Below are 16,424 nucleotides of genomic sequence, written 5' to 3' on the forward strand. Positions count from 1 at the left end.
AAATCAAAATGCTATTTTTATTCAAGCACAGTGAGCTGGAACAGTTCAGCTGTACTTGCATGTCATTTATTCAAAGAGGGTATTCACTAATTCACTGATACCCACTGCCTCAACAAATAAAGAGACAGTCCTACACATTTCATTTCATTTCATACGCTCTTCCTTGTTTATACTTCTTCCAACTGCTGCTCTAGGGGCAGAGCTCTGCCTTTGGAAAAGCTCCCTTTCCATTTATCGCATGTTGCAAACGTGAAAAAAGAGTGAAAAGGGAGCTTTGACTACCTCCTCCTGCCATCACCTTTACACCCTGCATTTTACTGCCACTCCATCGAAAAGTAATCAGGACCAGTAATGTCATCCTTGACCATAACACTTCATAACTGGCATTACTCTACTGGGAGATGGGTGTTCAGCTGGGATGGCCATTGCACTCCTGGAAGATGGCTTTCAAGGTAGGCATGACAGAAGGTACAAGACCTGGAGTACTCTCATAACCCCTTCTAGGGTGAATCCTCCATCTTCACACCAAACACCTTCAGCTGCCCCAGTTGTTTTAGATACCATTTTCTGTTTGTAGGCTGTTGTGCCCCTGACATCCCAATCAAGATGATGACCTTGTCAAGAAAAGCCACTGCACAGGAAAATCTGAAATAAACTCACAGTCTACATCAACCAGAGCCAGATGGGGAAAGCTGGAGACAAGGGAGGAAGAACAAGGTAGCAAAAATAACATTAGTGGAGAAGCAGGAGCTCAGACAGCTCAAACTTCTAGCAAAACAAATGTGGCACATGCCCCTTCACAAACAAAACAATAGGTAAATAACTGGAACTGCAAGTACAGTCCATGACATTCTATTCTCATTCAAGTCAAATCTTCAATGTAACAGGATTTTATCCATTCAACATTTATATCTGTTACCTTCTCATAAGCTTTTCTTTTTGTTTCAGAGTCCATCCAGTCATTTTCCTTTTCCAACATGTCAATAAAAGCCCAGCGAACTCCTTCAGTCAACTCTTCCATCTGCAAAACATTTAGCAAACCCTGCCCCAGTGAAATATGTCATGGGAGAATCATTACAAGAAAAGGTTTGGTGCACATAGAGGCAATGGATTTGGTTAGACCTTAAATGATTCCATCTCAGACAGTGTCTGCTATTCTTTCTGGAAGGCAAATTTCTTCCTTCTCCAGTCCTCAAACACTTCAGAAAATAAGTTTCTTTCCATTTTCTTTTCTTCAGGTGAACCACACAACCTGTTCATTGCCGATTCTTCCATGTCACAATTGTGGATACTTCGGTTCTAGATCACTACCCATGCAGAAGGAGCCAGCTCTGAGGCATTTGCACAGATAAAACCTTTTCTGCAGAGAGAGGAGCATCTGTAGCCTTGTTTGGTTTATGTCAAACTGAGACACGCCTTATTAACACTGCCAGAGGACTGAATTTGGGCTGGCAGGATCATGATCCAAATATAAAGCAGCATCCAAATATTTAGCCTGCATTAATCTGTATTTGTGAAGTACTCATACTCTATTTACTCCAAGGATAGAGGCCACAGCTCACAACACTGAGCAGCCTTAACTGCTCCTGTGGTCTTGACCCACGAGTGACAGCTTGCATCTGTGCAAAGCTAGGAAAACTCACAACCATTTTAGCTTGGCTGCTTCTTCAGACATCTATACAAAGCCACAAGCATACCACAAACAAGTAAAAAAAATGTGCGTGTATATATATATATATATATATGAGTGGTTAGTGAGTATGCACACTAAGAAAACCCTAAAATGACACAAATCAAGAAATCTAATGGCTTAGAAATGCATTATATTAGTCTAAAGAGTAGAAATGTCCTCATGCCTATGCATCTGTCTGGCAGCACAGCCCAGAAAAGTGTATGTTATCTGTTGCTTCTGTTTATTCCAGTAGATGAACCTCATGACTGATAGCCACTGAGAATATTGTGAGAGAATTCAGTAGAGGCAATTCAGGGGATCCAGCTGTTGCTTGAATCCTTTAGCACAGACCAAACCAGAGCTGAGATAGCAAAAGACATGACAGATAATCATTACATTAAGCTTTGTGTTATCAATTATGTTACATTTAAAAATAATAAAAATGTCAAGTTTCGGCGTTTTATATAATTTTATTCTATAGATCTAGTAGCTCTGAAATGTCATAAAAAACAGGGACGAAACCCTGGCAAGTAACATTACCTTCAGCTAAATTGTCATTTATGTATCAGATGTATATTTTAATCTGGAACTGTTCTTTATTTGTGGTAGAGCCAGGCAAAACATAGCAAAGCTCCTTTGATTATTCATTTTTTCCTACCCTTTTCAAAAAACACTTTTTTTTTACTTTTAGAGACAATATGGAATTACTAGAACAGGTCTAGCATTAAATATGACTCAACAGGCAAACATTCACAGTAAACTGCATCCCAGGGAATAGGGTAACTTAAAGATATTGATGACAGAGCACTGACTCAATTAACTTAGTGCACTAATGAGGTGAACTCCCTGTATTTGGAGGTTACAAGTTCAAACTCAAGCTCTGCAGCTGGGCCCTGGTGTATACTTAGGCTTTATGCACCAGCTGTAGCTGCAGGGGGCAGGGGGAGAAACCTATTCCTGCAACCAAAGTTATTACTGAAACTGCTCAGGCATAGCTGTAAGAAACACTGCAGGCGCTCTGGGTTAGAAACAGTGCTATATTTAGACACAAATAATGTCTTTCTTGATAAAAGGGGAGAAGTATCTAAGGTATGAAACATCAATCACCAAACAGAGGAAAAAGAATCCATATTATCCATAACTCAGGATTTGCTTATCTTAGACAGATATTCGTCATGAGCCAGGGGGGGAATCTGTACAATTAAGAATGCTTTTCTCAAGTGCTTTCTTACTGCTCAAGAAAGAGAAATAGAACTGAAAGCCAGTGAAATTAAAATAATAACACTGCAAATGGTTAACCTGAAAAGCACACTTCCAAATGGATTGCAACAAATTTCACCTGTATCTAATTTTATCTCTATGAGCAGTTCATTATAAGTCTGAATCTTGTGATCTACTCTATAAATTTTATATGCATTTCTTATTATGGATACTACTGTGAATTCAGACTTGATAATTTTTCAAAGACTTGGCCTGAGAGGAATGTACATTCCAAAAAATATTTTAATTAGGTCACCTTTCAAGAGAAACCCATTTTCTACTCTATCAGCTCCTCATAATTTTCCCTTGCATATACAAACATGAAAAAGTGTCTGCCCCTTCATAAAGTGTACATTTCTTATAGTCTTTCTCTTCCCACTTATCTTGCACAGAGGTGACACTGTGAGTCCCTGAAATATTTTTGCCACTATATATATATATTTTTGCCAAATAGCACAGCACAAGCTCAGTCAATAAGCAGGTGACTGAAAAGCTGGATCTCAAAACGGAAACTCTAGCTGAAGGCAAGTAGCAAAAGAAATGCAGAACCTGAGAGGGAAACACACGTCATAAAGATCTGGATGAGCCAAATCAGAGTGTTGATCTGTCTAAAATGAAGTCCTTCCTTGAGAAAACAGTCAAACTAGATAAAGTCAAACAGACACACACTCAGGCTACTGAGCAAGGGCAGTGCAGGACTATCACAGAGCTGTCATTCTCAGCGCAGGATGCTATTTGATGTTTCCTAAATGGTTGTGCCTCTCCTGCACTAACAACTAAGTTCAATGACTAAATTATCTAATTTTAAGCTGATTATTGTTGGAAAATCAATCGCTGGGAAGTAGATACTGGAAAACCTTATGAGAAAAATATGAACTGAAAATAAGACATAATTTATTGTGACGGGTAATTAATCATTTGAATATGTTATTAAGAGAAGTGATAACATAGCTATGCTTTAAGTTTTAGAATGAGGATGAACATCCAGCTAAAAGCTGTTCTCTGGACTCAGCAGTGTGGAAGAACACTTCCCTTCACCATTGAGCAAAAAAGCTTTGAATCACAAATATAAACTCTCAGTATGTGGCTCTAAGCTTCCCTTAATTCGGGCCAAACATCAGTTGCACTTTTCTTAGACTACAGGTGTAGCACAGACAGCTTCAAAAGGGTAACCCTGAAGCAGAGAGCTCTTGACCAGTCTTAACTAGTCAGTGAAAAGTTTACTATAATGAGTTACACTAGCTATACTAAACTGTTTCTCACCAATACCTCTCACTCTGTTCCTGCACAGCCTGGCTGTCATTATTTATGCAAATCAGTGGTGTTCAACCTGGTTTTGGTCTCACTACGTATTTGTCTGAAGGACTGAAGATGGAAAGAACATGCAGGGCTCGGATGGACAAAAAGGTGACATTTCTTCAAATTTGTTCCATTTTCTCCTTGTCTTTCCCACCCCCCACCACCACCCCCTCCCCCAGCCCCAATTATAGCATTTTCAATAATCTTGTCTCTTTTTAAACTTTGGTCTAACATCAGGGGTAATCTGTGAGGAGGGAGACACTAATTAAAAGTTTATAGACAGAGATCTCAGAGGACTCACCATCTCTTTCTTGTCTTCTTGAAAATGGGCATTCACAAACATCTTACCCACAACATAAGGGAGCGCGCTTTCAACAAGGTCCACACATTTATCCCACTGAGGCAGCAGAGTTGTGGTTCCATGGATCACCTGTTGGCAGGTGCATGTAGTAGGTCTTAACATCATACTGTTTAAGAAGAACAAGTCTGCATCCACATACAGTATACTCTAAAGCGTATTTGTCAAATAGCTACCAAAAGGAAACAATAATGATACTTTACAGTTATTTCCATTGTCATCAAGTGGTATGACAAATCTTTTGAATGGCACAAAACAGCTGTAAGATTTTAAACTTAGAAAGAGTACAATGCTAATGACTTAGAGAGGCTAGGCTTGGAGAGTTAGTTACAGGATGACATTCCCAAGCGCCAGCTTTGGGCTAACCTTGGTAGTCTTTCTGTGTTAAGTGGAGAGACACTTCCCTCTAGAAAATCCCTGCTCTGAGCTATCTTGTGAAAAAATTTCTCTCTCTCCACTGACTAGATGAGAAGCCTAGGGAGATCATCCTCATGAAAATGAGGTCTGTCCTTATGAAACACCACCTACAGAGCCTTCCACTGCCATGAACTTATCTGTGCTAAGGATGTCTACCATTGGTAAGTACACTTCCACACCTTTTTGCCATTTACCTGTCTAGCTACTCTTACCACAGCCTGTGTAAAATAAATAGTTCCCTTCAGTTCCTTTCTCAAACAGTATTTTCAGGAGGAAACAGGTTTGAATCATCAAGAACACTGAACACATGTTTGTACCCCAAAAATCTCACTCCATGTTGTGGTAGAAAGGTGCTGGCAGAACACTTTGTGTATTTTACTAAATTAATGGTGGTTAAATACACACTTCCAGGCTCTGATGATGTCCCTGCACAACCATACATGAGCTTAAAAAAAGACATAGTCAAGAATGGCCAACACACCAATGAACAAGGCAAAACAGAGCTCAATCACACTGCTACCTTGGTTTCTGTTTCTCATGGGAAACATGTTACTGTGGGTGCTTACCCAGCTAATGCTACATTTTCTTATCAATGTAGATGTTGATTTTTTTAAAGAAGTGCACACAACAAAATATGAGACAGGTCCATGTAAGCAATGGCAATGCTGATTTAAGAATTTTTTGCTGTTTACAAGGTTCAAAGAGTTCCCTTTCCACTTAAGGAACTTCTTAGGCTTTTCGACAGGGAATAAGAAAAATCCCAGTCCAGTAGCTAACACCTGTCAGATGTGTAAAGGCACAGCACCGCCAATACTGGACCAGATCAGGCAGCATAGGGATTTTGGCCTCTCACATACTATACAGACGTCTTAAGCACTGATCTAGCAGTTTCTAAGCCTCTTCTTTTCCCCGTTCTTCTCTTTTGAGCCCAAGATTCGTTTCTAGCAAAACTAAAGGGTCTGGATTTGTTACTTTCCAACAGGAAACAATCTCATTGGAAAATTCCAGAGTAGCTCAACCCTCAGCTATTGAAGGTCAGATATTTTGCTAGTTCTAAGATTGATTTTCTCCATCATATTGCCTGTAATTAAGCTTAATCAATGATTCATACTTAAATACCCCAGTGAATTGCATTTTCAAATGCTTTTTATTAAATACTATGTGCACTAATAGATTTTCAATGACAGAGAGAACACTGCTTCTGTAAAAAAACCACATTAACCAACCACTACATAATAAGGTAATAGTTTCCTAAACAAAGCCAAAATTGAAAATAAACTCCTTTTCCAAATTCTGCAACCTTCATATATAACACAGCACTCAAAAAAAAAAAAAGAAGAGAAATAAAGAGAGAAGAAAATTTCTCTCCAGGGTCCAAGCAAGACCACAACGGAGATTTTCCTGATGCAGGGGAAGAAGGGGAGTCATGGCATTAGTCATCAGAGCTTGAAATTCCTTCTGAAAGCTCTGACTATACATCAGCCACAGAAGGAGTCAGGAGACAGATCTGGCTTTTAGACTGTGGCATATTATTATTATAACATAATAATTACCATTATTTTGAGGGAGGCTTGACTGTAAGGAGGACAGAAAGGCAGCACAGGCTGTGAGACCCATACAAACAGAACTGAGAGGAACAGATTATCTCTCACAGCTGGTTTATTGATATTTATATTACAACAGCCAACCAGAACTCCCTCAAAATGTTCCTTCTAATGTTAATGTAGCACTCTAAAACACAGTACTCCAGGTAGTAACAGGGACTATAAATAGCAGGTTTCAAGCCCTCCCAGTCAATTCAGAGCTCCACAACACAGTGAACTGATCCGTCCCACAGGTGCCACTGCACATTTGCTAGGACTCAAAGCACCACTGCAGAGAAGCTGCTGATTGTTGCTGATGTGGTAATCAAAGCACTTTCTCTAGAGTCAGCAGGTTTGCCCAATTTCTCAACCTGAAGTTTTCTGAAGTTTCATCATGTCTTTTCCCCCTCTTTTTGCAAAGTGTTTAAGTATCTTGATGCTAAGATTTCTATGTGTAAGATGTAAAAGCCACCAATAGAAAATGAGAACCTGATAGGAAAAAAAAAAATACTGTGCTTATGATGGGTGAGGCTGACTAAATTGAAGAATGAATAAAAGATATGGTCATGCCTTTTTAGTAGTTGTGGGAAAATCACTTTGAGGGGGGAAATTACAGAATACTGGGACATAACAGAATTTGTAGTATTATAACAACAAGGGTAAAATACAGTTGCCACTTTCAGGACAGTTGGCATGCATGGAATCTACTCCACCATGGTTCCCTGGGCAACGCAACATGCTACCCTAGAGGAGCAGTGGAGGGTGATGTGGAGACCCCACAGCCAGGCTCTGCTGTACTCCCTGCAGGGCTGGGAACTTGATGGTAACATGCTGCTGATAAGCTGCATAGCGGCTGTCAGATGAGAAATATGAGAAGATGCCTGTTGCTGAGCCAACAACTGTGGCAAAATTATTTTCCTTAGATGAAACTTGCTCATTATAATCTTGTTATAATACTAATCCACACCTCCATCCCAAAGTTACCCACCTCCAAGGCACGATCACCTCCCACTGAGCATCACTATAGATTTCTTATCAACTATGTTTTTAAATGAAAGCGAAGGAATTTTACACCAATCAATAACGAATGTATGACTAGAGTCACTCAAGCTCCACCTGAGAGTAAAGAAAAGTATTAAAAGTTAATGAATGAGGGGAGAAGTTAGGGGAGACTCCATTATAACTTCTGGGATCAGTTGACGGGCTGAACCTGTCTTCTCCCCCATAGGGACATCTACTGGGTAAGAACTTTGTCTTATGCATGCTAAACAACTAACTCATGCTACCTGTTATTAGTGATTAAGGTTTTGGTTGTATACAGCTTGGTTGTATATAATTTCAAGTTGTTTTTGCAGACAGTCCCTATCACCGGCAATCACGATTAACTTGTTATGATTTTATAATAAAGTGTGTTATTCCGCAAACTGCTAGTGTGAGTCCTTTGCAGACACGAGCAGTTGCCGGCAGTGGGTAGCACATTCAAATAAAGTGGGAAGACCTGCTGACGGGTCCCCCTAATTTTGTTGGCATGTTTCCCTGAACAAGTCAGTCAAGTGGCCCTCTGGTCCAGTGGCACTGTTCAGTGAAGGGTCCCTGTAAAGGACGCTGACAGACTGATCGGGCAAAAGGATCTCAACTTTCCTGGGGTGCTGATAGAAAAATCAAACACCCAGGGTTGAGAAAATCTCCCCTGCCTCTTTTCACATGACAGTAGTCATTCAATGTTTTCTTCACCTACCTAGCAAGAGGTTGCTGGGTCCTCTCTATGAACCCAAAGGACCTGTGTGCCCTTGGTCCTCCAGCCTCTGACTGCACAAATCTGTTCACCAAAGCTTTTACCTCAAACTTCATTTCTCATGTCCTTTCTGCTGACTTGTGAAGTCTGTTCCCCTGAGCTATTTACAGCACTTAACTTTAGCTATTAACTATTAGCTAGTGCTGTTTACTGCGCCTAACTAAGTCCATTTCCAGGTCCCAGGGGCAGATAATGGGAATGAGCTGCTGACTCACTGCCCTTACTGTGCTGTTCTTAAGTTTTCATAACCAATTACACGAAACCCTTGATGACATTGTTAATATGCATTGAATCAACTTGAATTAGATTTCTCCCTAAGCTTCTGCAGAAAGTACCCAGAGAACTGACAGCAGCTAGTCACCATATCAACATGCACAGTATACAAAACCTGAAGTTTCCTTCCAGGAATTTTTCTGGTCACAATATAACTCAATATAACTCAGCATTATGCTGCAGACTGACTGATGGCTAGCAATAGTCTTATTTTGTTTGCCTAGGAAGGAATGTCCCAGGAGGGGACACACTTACAAACTTGTCACTGTGGTTCTCACAGCCAGTTTCTCATTTTTGCACAAAGAAAATGCTGTCTTTAACAAGACTGATTTGAATATGATTTCAGAAGTTTAAGAGACTGTGTTTCCCGTGTAGCTTCCATCAGGCTGTTGGGATGTTATTTTTAGGTATGTGATTAACTCAGAACTATTCCAGTGCTACTCAAGGAAAGACATTATGGATGCTTCAATTAGCTACCTTCATGCCTCACCAGGGAGGACAGAGCACCCACACCTCCTGTACCACATCACTGGTAGCGTCATGCGAGCCTCTTGTTGTCATGACGCCACCAAACAGCTAACTTTCATAATGACAAACAAAAAGTTCACCATCTAAAGTGGTTTGGAAAAAAGAATATAAAGCACCTTTCAGTTTCAGTTTCATCCTTGGTTTGCTTGAAGAGCCCACAGGATTATCAGGGTGACATTCTATTCAGGGTTCACTTAATCAAATGTGTTTCACATAAATGACTATATTACTTAATAGATAATTAGGTCTGCTCTCGTAGCTTGGGGCAGTGACTAACCTCTTCTGGGGCTTCCACAGCCCCAAGCTGGAAGGCACCTGATCTGCTTCTCTGTGGAAATTGCGGGTATATAGATGTGCTAGAGCTCAGGCTGGCACTAGAGCATGAAAGAGGTTTGAGCAAGCTTAGAAAAGCTGAAATCTTAGGCTTTTGTTTTACCAGAGCTATACTCACACATGTGTAAACGTTAGGTTTTTTCAAAAGCTTAGATATTGGCCAAACAGGTGTGGCCTCCGGGAATAGCACAGGCCTCAGCCTCGGCATGTAACTCAAAAACTTTCCAGCTTTCAAGTTTCTGCATAAGAAGACTAAGATTTTTTAAAGGGGAGTGGGGTGTCTCAAAACCTCCTTAACATAATCTAAAAGACATTTTGCCTTAGTGTCATATACAAGAATATATATGTCTTAATTTTTTTAGAGGAAGACTCCAACACAAAAAGTTTATTCCAGAAATTTATCCAGCACAGAAAACATTTCTTATTTCAAAGGTGTAAGCAACTATAAGGAAAACCAATAGTGTCAATATTAGTACTATTGTAAGTCTTATAATAACGCTAACTTACCCGAGAAAATTCCAGCCATCGATACTGAAAACGTCTACTGAGGTTAAACAACCTTGAATAAACCATCCTCCACACCAGATAGTTGGCAAGAGTCCTGTTAAATCAGACATATTTTTTTTTTATCAGACATCTAAATGCATATGATGTACCACAAAGCACTCATAGAATTATCTCTACAAACATTTCAACCGAATGGTGAATTTTCACCTTGAAAATTTATGGGTGATGAGCAAATTGATAGATCCCTATTACACAGAAGATTCTGTATGATTGAAGCCAGTTAATATGTAATTGCACCATGATAACCATCTGCTAAGGAATATTTATAACGAGTTCGTCTCCTAGTATGTCATTTTTAGGTAATGCTTTTTTTTAAAAGGCAGTTTTCATTTTCCATAGAAGTGGCAAGAACTGTGTCATAATAATAGTTGCATGAAAGTTCTATCCAGAGATAAGAAAAAACCTAATTTTTCTTTTGTAAATCAAAGTGAATATTCTCTTTCCTCATTAGTAGGGCACATAAACTGTAACTATGAAACAGAATAGGTAACAGTCTATCCCTTATAAACTATCATTATCTCATATTTGTATCTTTCATTAGAAGTTATCAATATGCTTTTAAAAGCTCTTTCTACCCACAGAGTTATTAAAGTAGTACCACTCTTGTTTTGTCAGATGGATAATTGAAATGCCAAAAAAAGAGAAGTCTCAGTAACAAGAACCTCGTAAGAACTGAGGCTGAGAGATCCAGGAATAACTTGTTTAAAGTTCTTGGGAGACCTGACATCCATGCCCCTTTTCTAAAACTTCAAGCACTTGACTGGAGGATTTATTTAGTCTAGATTGAGCTATCCCCATGCTCAGCAGTAGCTGCATGAGGTAAAGGTGCATTGTGAAATATGTGATTCAACTTCAAACAGCCTCAAAACAAGTCCAAAAAATGGCCTACATGTATTATTCTCATCTTGTCCTGAACATGACATCTTTTTCAGGTACAGTCATTGCTCTGAAGCTATGGATATCCACATGTTTGCTCTCCACTGGGATATACATAACATTTTTTGGCAGGCCATAGACTTCTCCATAGGGAGGAAAACTGCTACTTTGCAACCAAACTTACTGTTATGGACTGTCTGAACAACTCCCCCATCTCTAAAAATCCCATTTCAGCAATCTGTCATTGCCACAGATGCGGAGCTGCGGAGCTGCTCTACAGTGTCACTCTATTAACTTAAATCACAGACACATTCCATACTGTTCCCTCCTCTGAATCATAACAGGTTATAAACACACTTTGTGAGTGTGTTGTCTTCACAGCAGCATTTGCCTGAGCCATAACTTGAGTTTTGCCTCTAACCAAGGGTCAGTCCATCCAGACAAGATCTCCAGCTTAAGATACCTTGTTGCTGGAAGCTTACACTCTGGGCCACTCAGATGGGAAGGTGATAAAGAGGTGAGAACGGAGGGGTTTAAGGCAAGCTATAACTACATATTGGCTATTCATGACTGAGCACGTGATAACCCCATAACTCCAGCAGCACGTGCACATCCTGGTGGGACACTACACCAAAAGCAGATGGGTGGCTGTTCACTCTCCGAGGGCTGGCTGAGATGTGCACTGGGAACCACCAGCTGGTGTCCCGGGAAGGCAGGCACTGCGCAGGGCCGCTGGATCTGGCTGTCCCTGCAGGCTGCTCCAGCCGCACTGGAGCTAGCACAAGTGTGCACACCCACATGAACCTGCATGGCAGTTGTGACACACTGGGCAAAGCCTGCTTTACTCAGTTAAATCTGCATATCTGTATAGGTCAGAAATATGGTCAACTCAGTTCACACAGGAAAACCTGAGGGTGCAATCTCAAGCTAACTGTCACCTCAAAGGCCTGACACTCACTAGTCTGCTGCCAGTGGTGGCTTGTAAGGGAAGCAGAGAATTGCTGTGATTTATAAGTCCTGCCTTTTATCCTCATAATCTCTCACACCGGGCATAATTCCTCTTTTTGTACACAGATATATCATATAGTACACGCAATACCCACAGTACTCATAAAACATATCAAAAAAGCTTTTTAGCATGAATAATGTACATTTATAACATAGTAACATGTTGCAAAAGCCAAAACAGCTAGCTCTGCTTAGATGATCAAACCATTCTGACAGAATGCTTAAGGTCATTAAAAATTCATTCCAACCCATGATATACCAGCAAGTACAGATTTTCCCCTTAACACATTTCTGACAATGTGGAATTTCCTCATTCAATGACAACTGAAGCACCCTAAAAATGCTCAGCTCTCATTGGTTTTGTAAATGACTTGAACTCCACAAGCCTCACAGCCATCCACCTCAGGTATTTCAGCAGAGCTGAATACCATACATGTTCCTACAGTAACTACTCTGTGGATCTAAAACAGTATGCAAGTCCTACAGATTAAAAGGTTGAAAGATTTAATTTCAATCAAAAGTCTTTGGTAAAAAACCTCAGCTAAATAGACTGCTATCATAAACCAATTATATGTTACAATTCAGTACTTAATTGACACAAAAAAATTCTCCCTTCTGTGTTCTTATTCTTATCTAGTAGTATTTGCCCTTATGTTTGAGTTGGGGAACCTTGTCAAATTGGTTAGTGAATGAAAGATCAAAAATTTCTAAAGAATGAGCCTCAAAAAGGTGATTTATTCAAAGACATTAGTATCAATGGGAGTTCAAAAACTTTTGTATCGGGCGTAAGTAATGAAGGCAGCTGTCACTTTCAGGGAATATCCCACAATTAATGGGGTATGTTTTAAGTTGGGAAGGAAAAGAAGCTGACACATCCTAAAACCAAATTGTCTCATGAGATTGTAATAATTTGTGACTGTAATCAGACTAGAATCCACTGATGAATACGATGCTGTAAAACAACAGGAAGGTTTCACTTCAAAGCCCAGAGGTGTGTTTATTTGCTGAGGGGGGCAACAGGGGAAAAGGTTGAGATGTTTTGTTGTTTGTTTGAAGGGCAGTGTTCTTTATTTTGTTTTTCAAAACAAAACAAAATCATATTCGCTGTTTACCTATTTGGGGGATGATCATTTTACCTTTTTGGCTAACTACACAAACTTAAGGCCAATTGGTCATCCTCATTTGGTTTAAAAACTGAGACTTTTTGGTTATTAAATGCCTCTGCTGCATATATTGAGGTGATTTGCATTCCAATTTCACAAATAATTTCACTGAGGCTCAGAGGAGTTAACCTCTTCACATGGAGCAAAATCCAACACACAAACCATACAAATCCTCTCCGCTCTTTTGAAGAGACCAGAGCATTTGTTGTTGTAACCTTTCAGAAGAGTACAGTACATAGTTCCCTATTTAAACTTCAGAATGACTGTTACAGAAAGAAGTGTAGGCTCATTCTTAACCAATATGACCATTACTGTGATACACACTCCCAGAGGAAGTGGTAGAGTTTGTTTGCTGGAACAGTTAAAATTATAACAGTGCTTATGAATATCTACCAAGGAACTCTCTACCCTGTCTGGGAATAAAGTTGCTGCTCAAGTAAAATTCTGTGAGTTTGTGATAGTCCAATCAGCAGACATAGTGGCAATTAAAGAGGATAGATTTAATATGAGATAGATTAACAAATTAGTTGACATTTTAGGAAAAAGATCCCTTTCACAGATTTTGAGATCTGCTTGAAATCTTTGTATTCAGAACTGAGAAATGAATCAAATCATGAGTAGTGAAAACCTGCCTGTATTGCTAGAGGCACTAGTTCAAGTCAAATTATTGTAACTTCTCTAATTTTTCTGAGGCAGGCTAAAATCAGGAAGAAGAGTGTCCCCATCCCTCTCTATAAAGAAAATTCCTCTTAGGCTTCAGTAATTACAGAGTACTTCTCTATTAATTGTCCCATACTGCAAAGATCTGGTAAGGTAAGGCAAAGCAAACTAGTTATTCATTCTGACATCCATGAGAACGATAAAGCTGCTTCCTTCAACATCTCCAACAAGGACACAATTTGCTGTATCCTATTTATGGCTCACACATAAAGCCCAGCACACAGGTAACAGAGAAGGGATACAAGGGGCTCCTAACTGGTGCCAGCACCATCCTATCTCCCCTCTCACAGGGCACAGATGTATTGGAGCTCTCATTTATACCACATTTAAATCTCATTTACACCACAGCTACATTTATGTTTTCAACATACACCTCTTCTTCCTGTAATAGATACAAACTCCATTAAAAATTAGTCAGTACACTAAAAACCTGAAGGAATCCCTGAAGACCTCTTATGAAGGTGTGACTTACTTCAGTACCGAACATCTGATGTGACAGGCTAGCTAGCCCACGGCTGATGGAAACTCCTGCGGGCTAGTTACTCAGCTGCTTGGGCAGCTTACTGTGGAGAACCATGCTCATGGGCTGGACTCACAGCAGTGCCCTGGCTTGGGAATTCCAGATAGACCTCCAGATCACACCACTGCACATATTTCAAGCTCCACAAAGTAACCTGATTATATGGAGCAGGGTTGTCAGGTAAGTAACAGCCTTATTCTACTAAATTCACTCTACAACCTGCCAACGTGCTATTTTCTGGTAACATTGCTATGTGAATGATTTCACAATTCAAGATTGTTCAGCAGGTTCTCCAAGGGAGCAATTTTTAATAACATGACTGTGAGTCCATATGACTTGCCACCTCCATCACAGGGAACTGCTCTGTAGCTAGACTTAATTTTTGCTCCATTCTTCCCTCTGCCTGACACAAACTTCATGGAGTACTTGCCAAATCACTGGGGCATGAACCATCTTTTTGTGCCATTTTGAACAGTACCTATGCCAGCAGGGAGCTCACCTGGGAAGGGGACACACAAGGCATTGGAATAAAAGTATAATTTAGGGATAAGAAGGTTTGTAACTGGAAAGTATATGAACCCAGTGAAAGTAACTGCTTCTCCAAATGACGAGAAGTTAATTCACATTCTAATCACTGTAGCAAATCCAAAATATGTGAATGCTTTACTAGGAATTTGATTGGTCTAGATATTTACCCAAATTCATCATATTTGATTTAATTTAACCTTTAAAATATCATATGGAGAATGTCAAATGAGATTACCTGAAAGAAAATAGCCTTGTTAAACTTTCAGAGTTCACCCTACAGGGAAATGCTAAGACCTCATTGTTAGGAGTTCGTATTAAGATATTTCCTAATTTTCTTAGGCCAGATAACAAAGTTACTTCTGGAGCAGACTATGACATTTTAAGTAATGAACATTATCATTTAAGAGATAAACATGATCTTTGTTATCATGCAGTTTGGATGGATTTTATGTACAAGAATTTGAAGCCTGCCTAGGTGGAGTTTAGCACTATTTGCCATTTCTAACAGTTTATGATGCAAATTTCTTAGGGTAAGACTGAACAGAAAACGCTTAAGCCATCATGAACTCTAAGATATGCAGTGTGAATATACTGGAAATCAGACACTGCTTTTGCCCACCTACCCCAGCCTGTGGGGTCAGGAAGCTGGTCTCAAGCTTTGCTGAAGACCAGCATTGCCATTCTTTCTGGTCATTACTCCAGCATCACTCTGCCATGACACCAGGCTGGCTTAACTCTTCTTCAATACTCAGATTTTCCCTGAATAAGACTCTAATGGAAAAATACTTCAGGCATTTACTATGTCATTACACAATACATCTGTGTATAAGTGTATTTGTACACAGGGAATAACTAATTCTCTGTTGTCTTGCTACATGTGGATCCTCTAAATCACTGCTTTATCCCCACTGATGTAACTAACTTTGAGATACAAAGCATCGACAGTTCAAACTGTCCAGAAGAATTTCTTCAGGAAATTAAGATTGGCGGCACACTAATGACAATTGTCTGAATTTTATAAAGAAAGGAAGTTTGATGATCTGTAGGCAGATCAATCATTTTTATTTTTCTTATTGTCTTATCTATGTGTTATCTTTACAGGTATTATGAATTAATGTAAGCATTCTGTCACTGGCAAGATAGAGCAACAATATAAGACTAATGCTTCTGAATCAATCTTTTTTTCTGAAATATAAATTCAGTTGTGGCTGTATTGTACAATCAGTAAAGAATGATTTTTGGAGACAACAGCCTAACAATATTTTTTAAAAAGTTCAGCAACACACCTCAGCAGAGAGCAAATTACCAGAGAAATCACTTAGATGTCAACAATGACGTTTCAAAATGGGATGTCATCTTCACATACACTTTTTCATCACACTGCCCAAAGCTATCTGGCTTCCCTATGTGCAAAGCACATCTACTATGTTTAACCTAAGCTACCTGCATTTTACCACTATGGTTTACAGATGTAAATGATTTCACAAGATACAAGACCCCATACAAGTAAGAGATAATGAATGT

At 39.5% G+C, this 16,424-nt stretch overlaps 1 protein-coding gene across 1 annotated transcript in view; it reads right to left on the reverse strand.

Annotated features, from left to right (window-relative positions):
• PHEX (phosphate regulating endopeptidase X-linked) overlaps positions 1-16,424 on the reverse strand; it is a 113,801-nt gene that overhangs the window by 55,845 nt on the left and 41,532 nt on the right. The window contains exons 10-12 of the mRNA XM_056329663.1: positions 10,026-10,119; positions 4,533-4,661; positions 920-1,021 (exon numbers count right to left, since the gene is read on the reverse strand). Coding sequence (XP_056185638.1) covers positions 920-1,021; positions 4,533-4,661; positions 10,026-10,119 — 325 coding nt within the window. The remainder of the gene's footprint in view (positions 1-919; positions 1,022-4,532; positions 4,662-10,025; positions 10,120-16,424) is intronic.

This window comes from Falco biarmicus, chromosome 2 (genome assembly GCF_023638135.1).
Source record: "Falco biarmicus isolate bFalBia1 chromosome 2, bFalBia1.pri, whole genome shotgun sequence".
In the NCBI taxonomy this organism is placed as follows: Eukaryota; Metazoa; Chordata; class Aves; order Falconiformes; family Falconidae; genus Falco; species Falco biarmicus.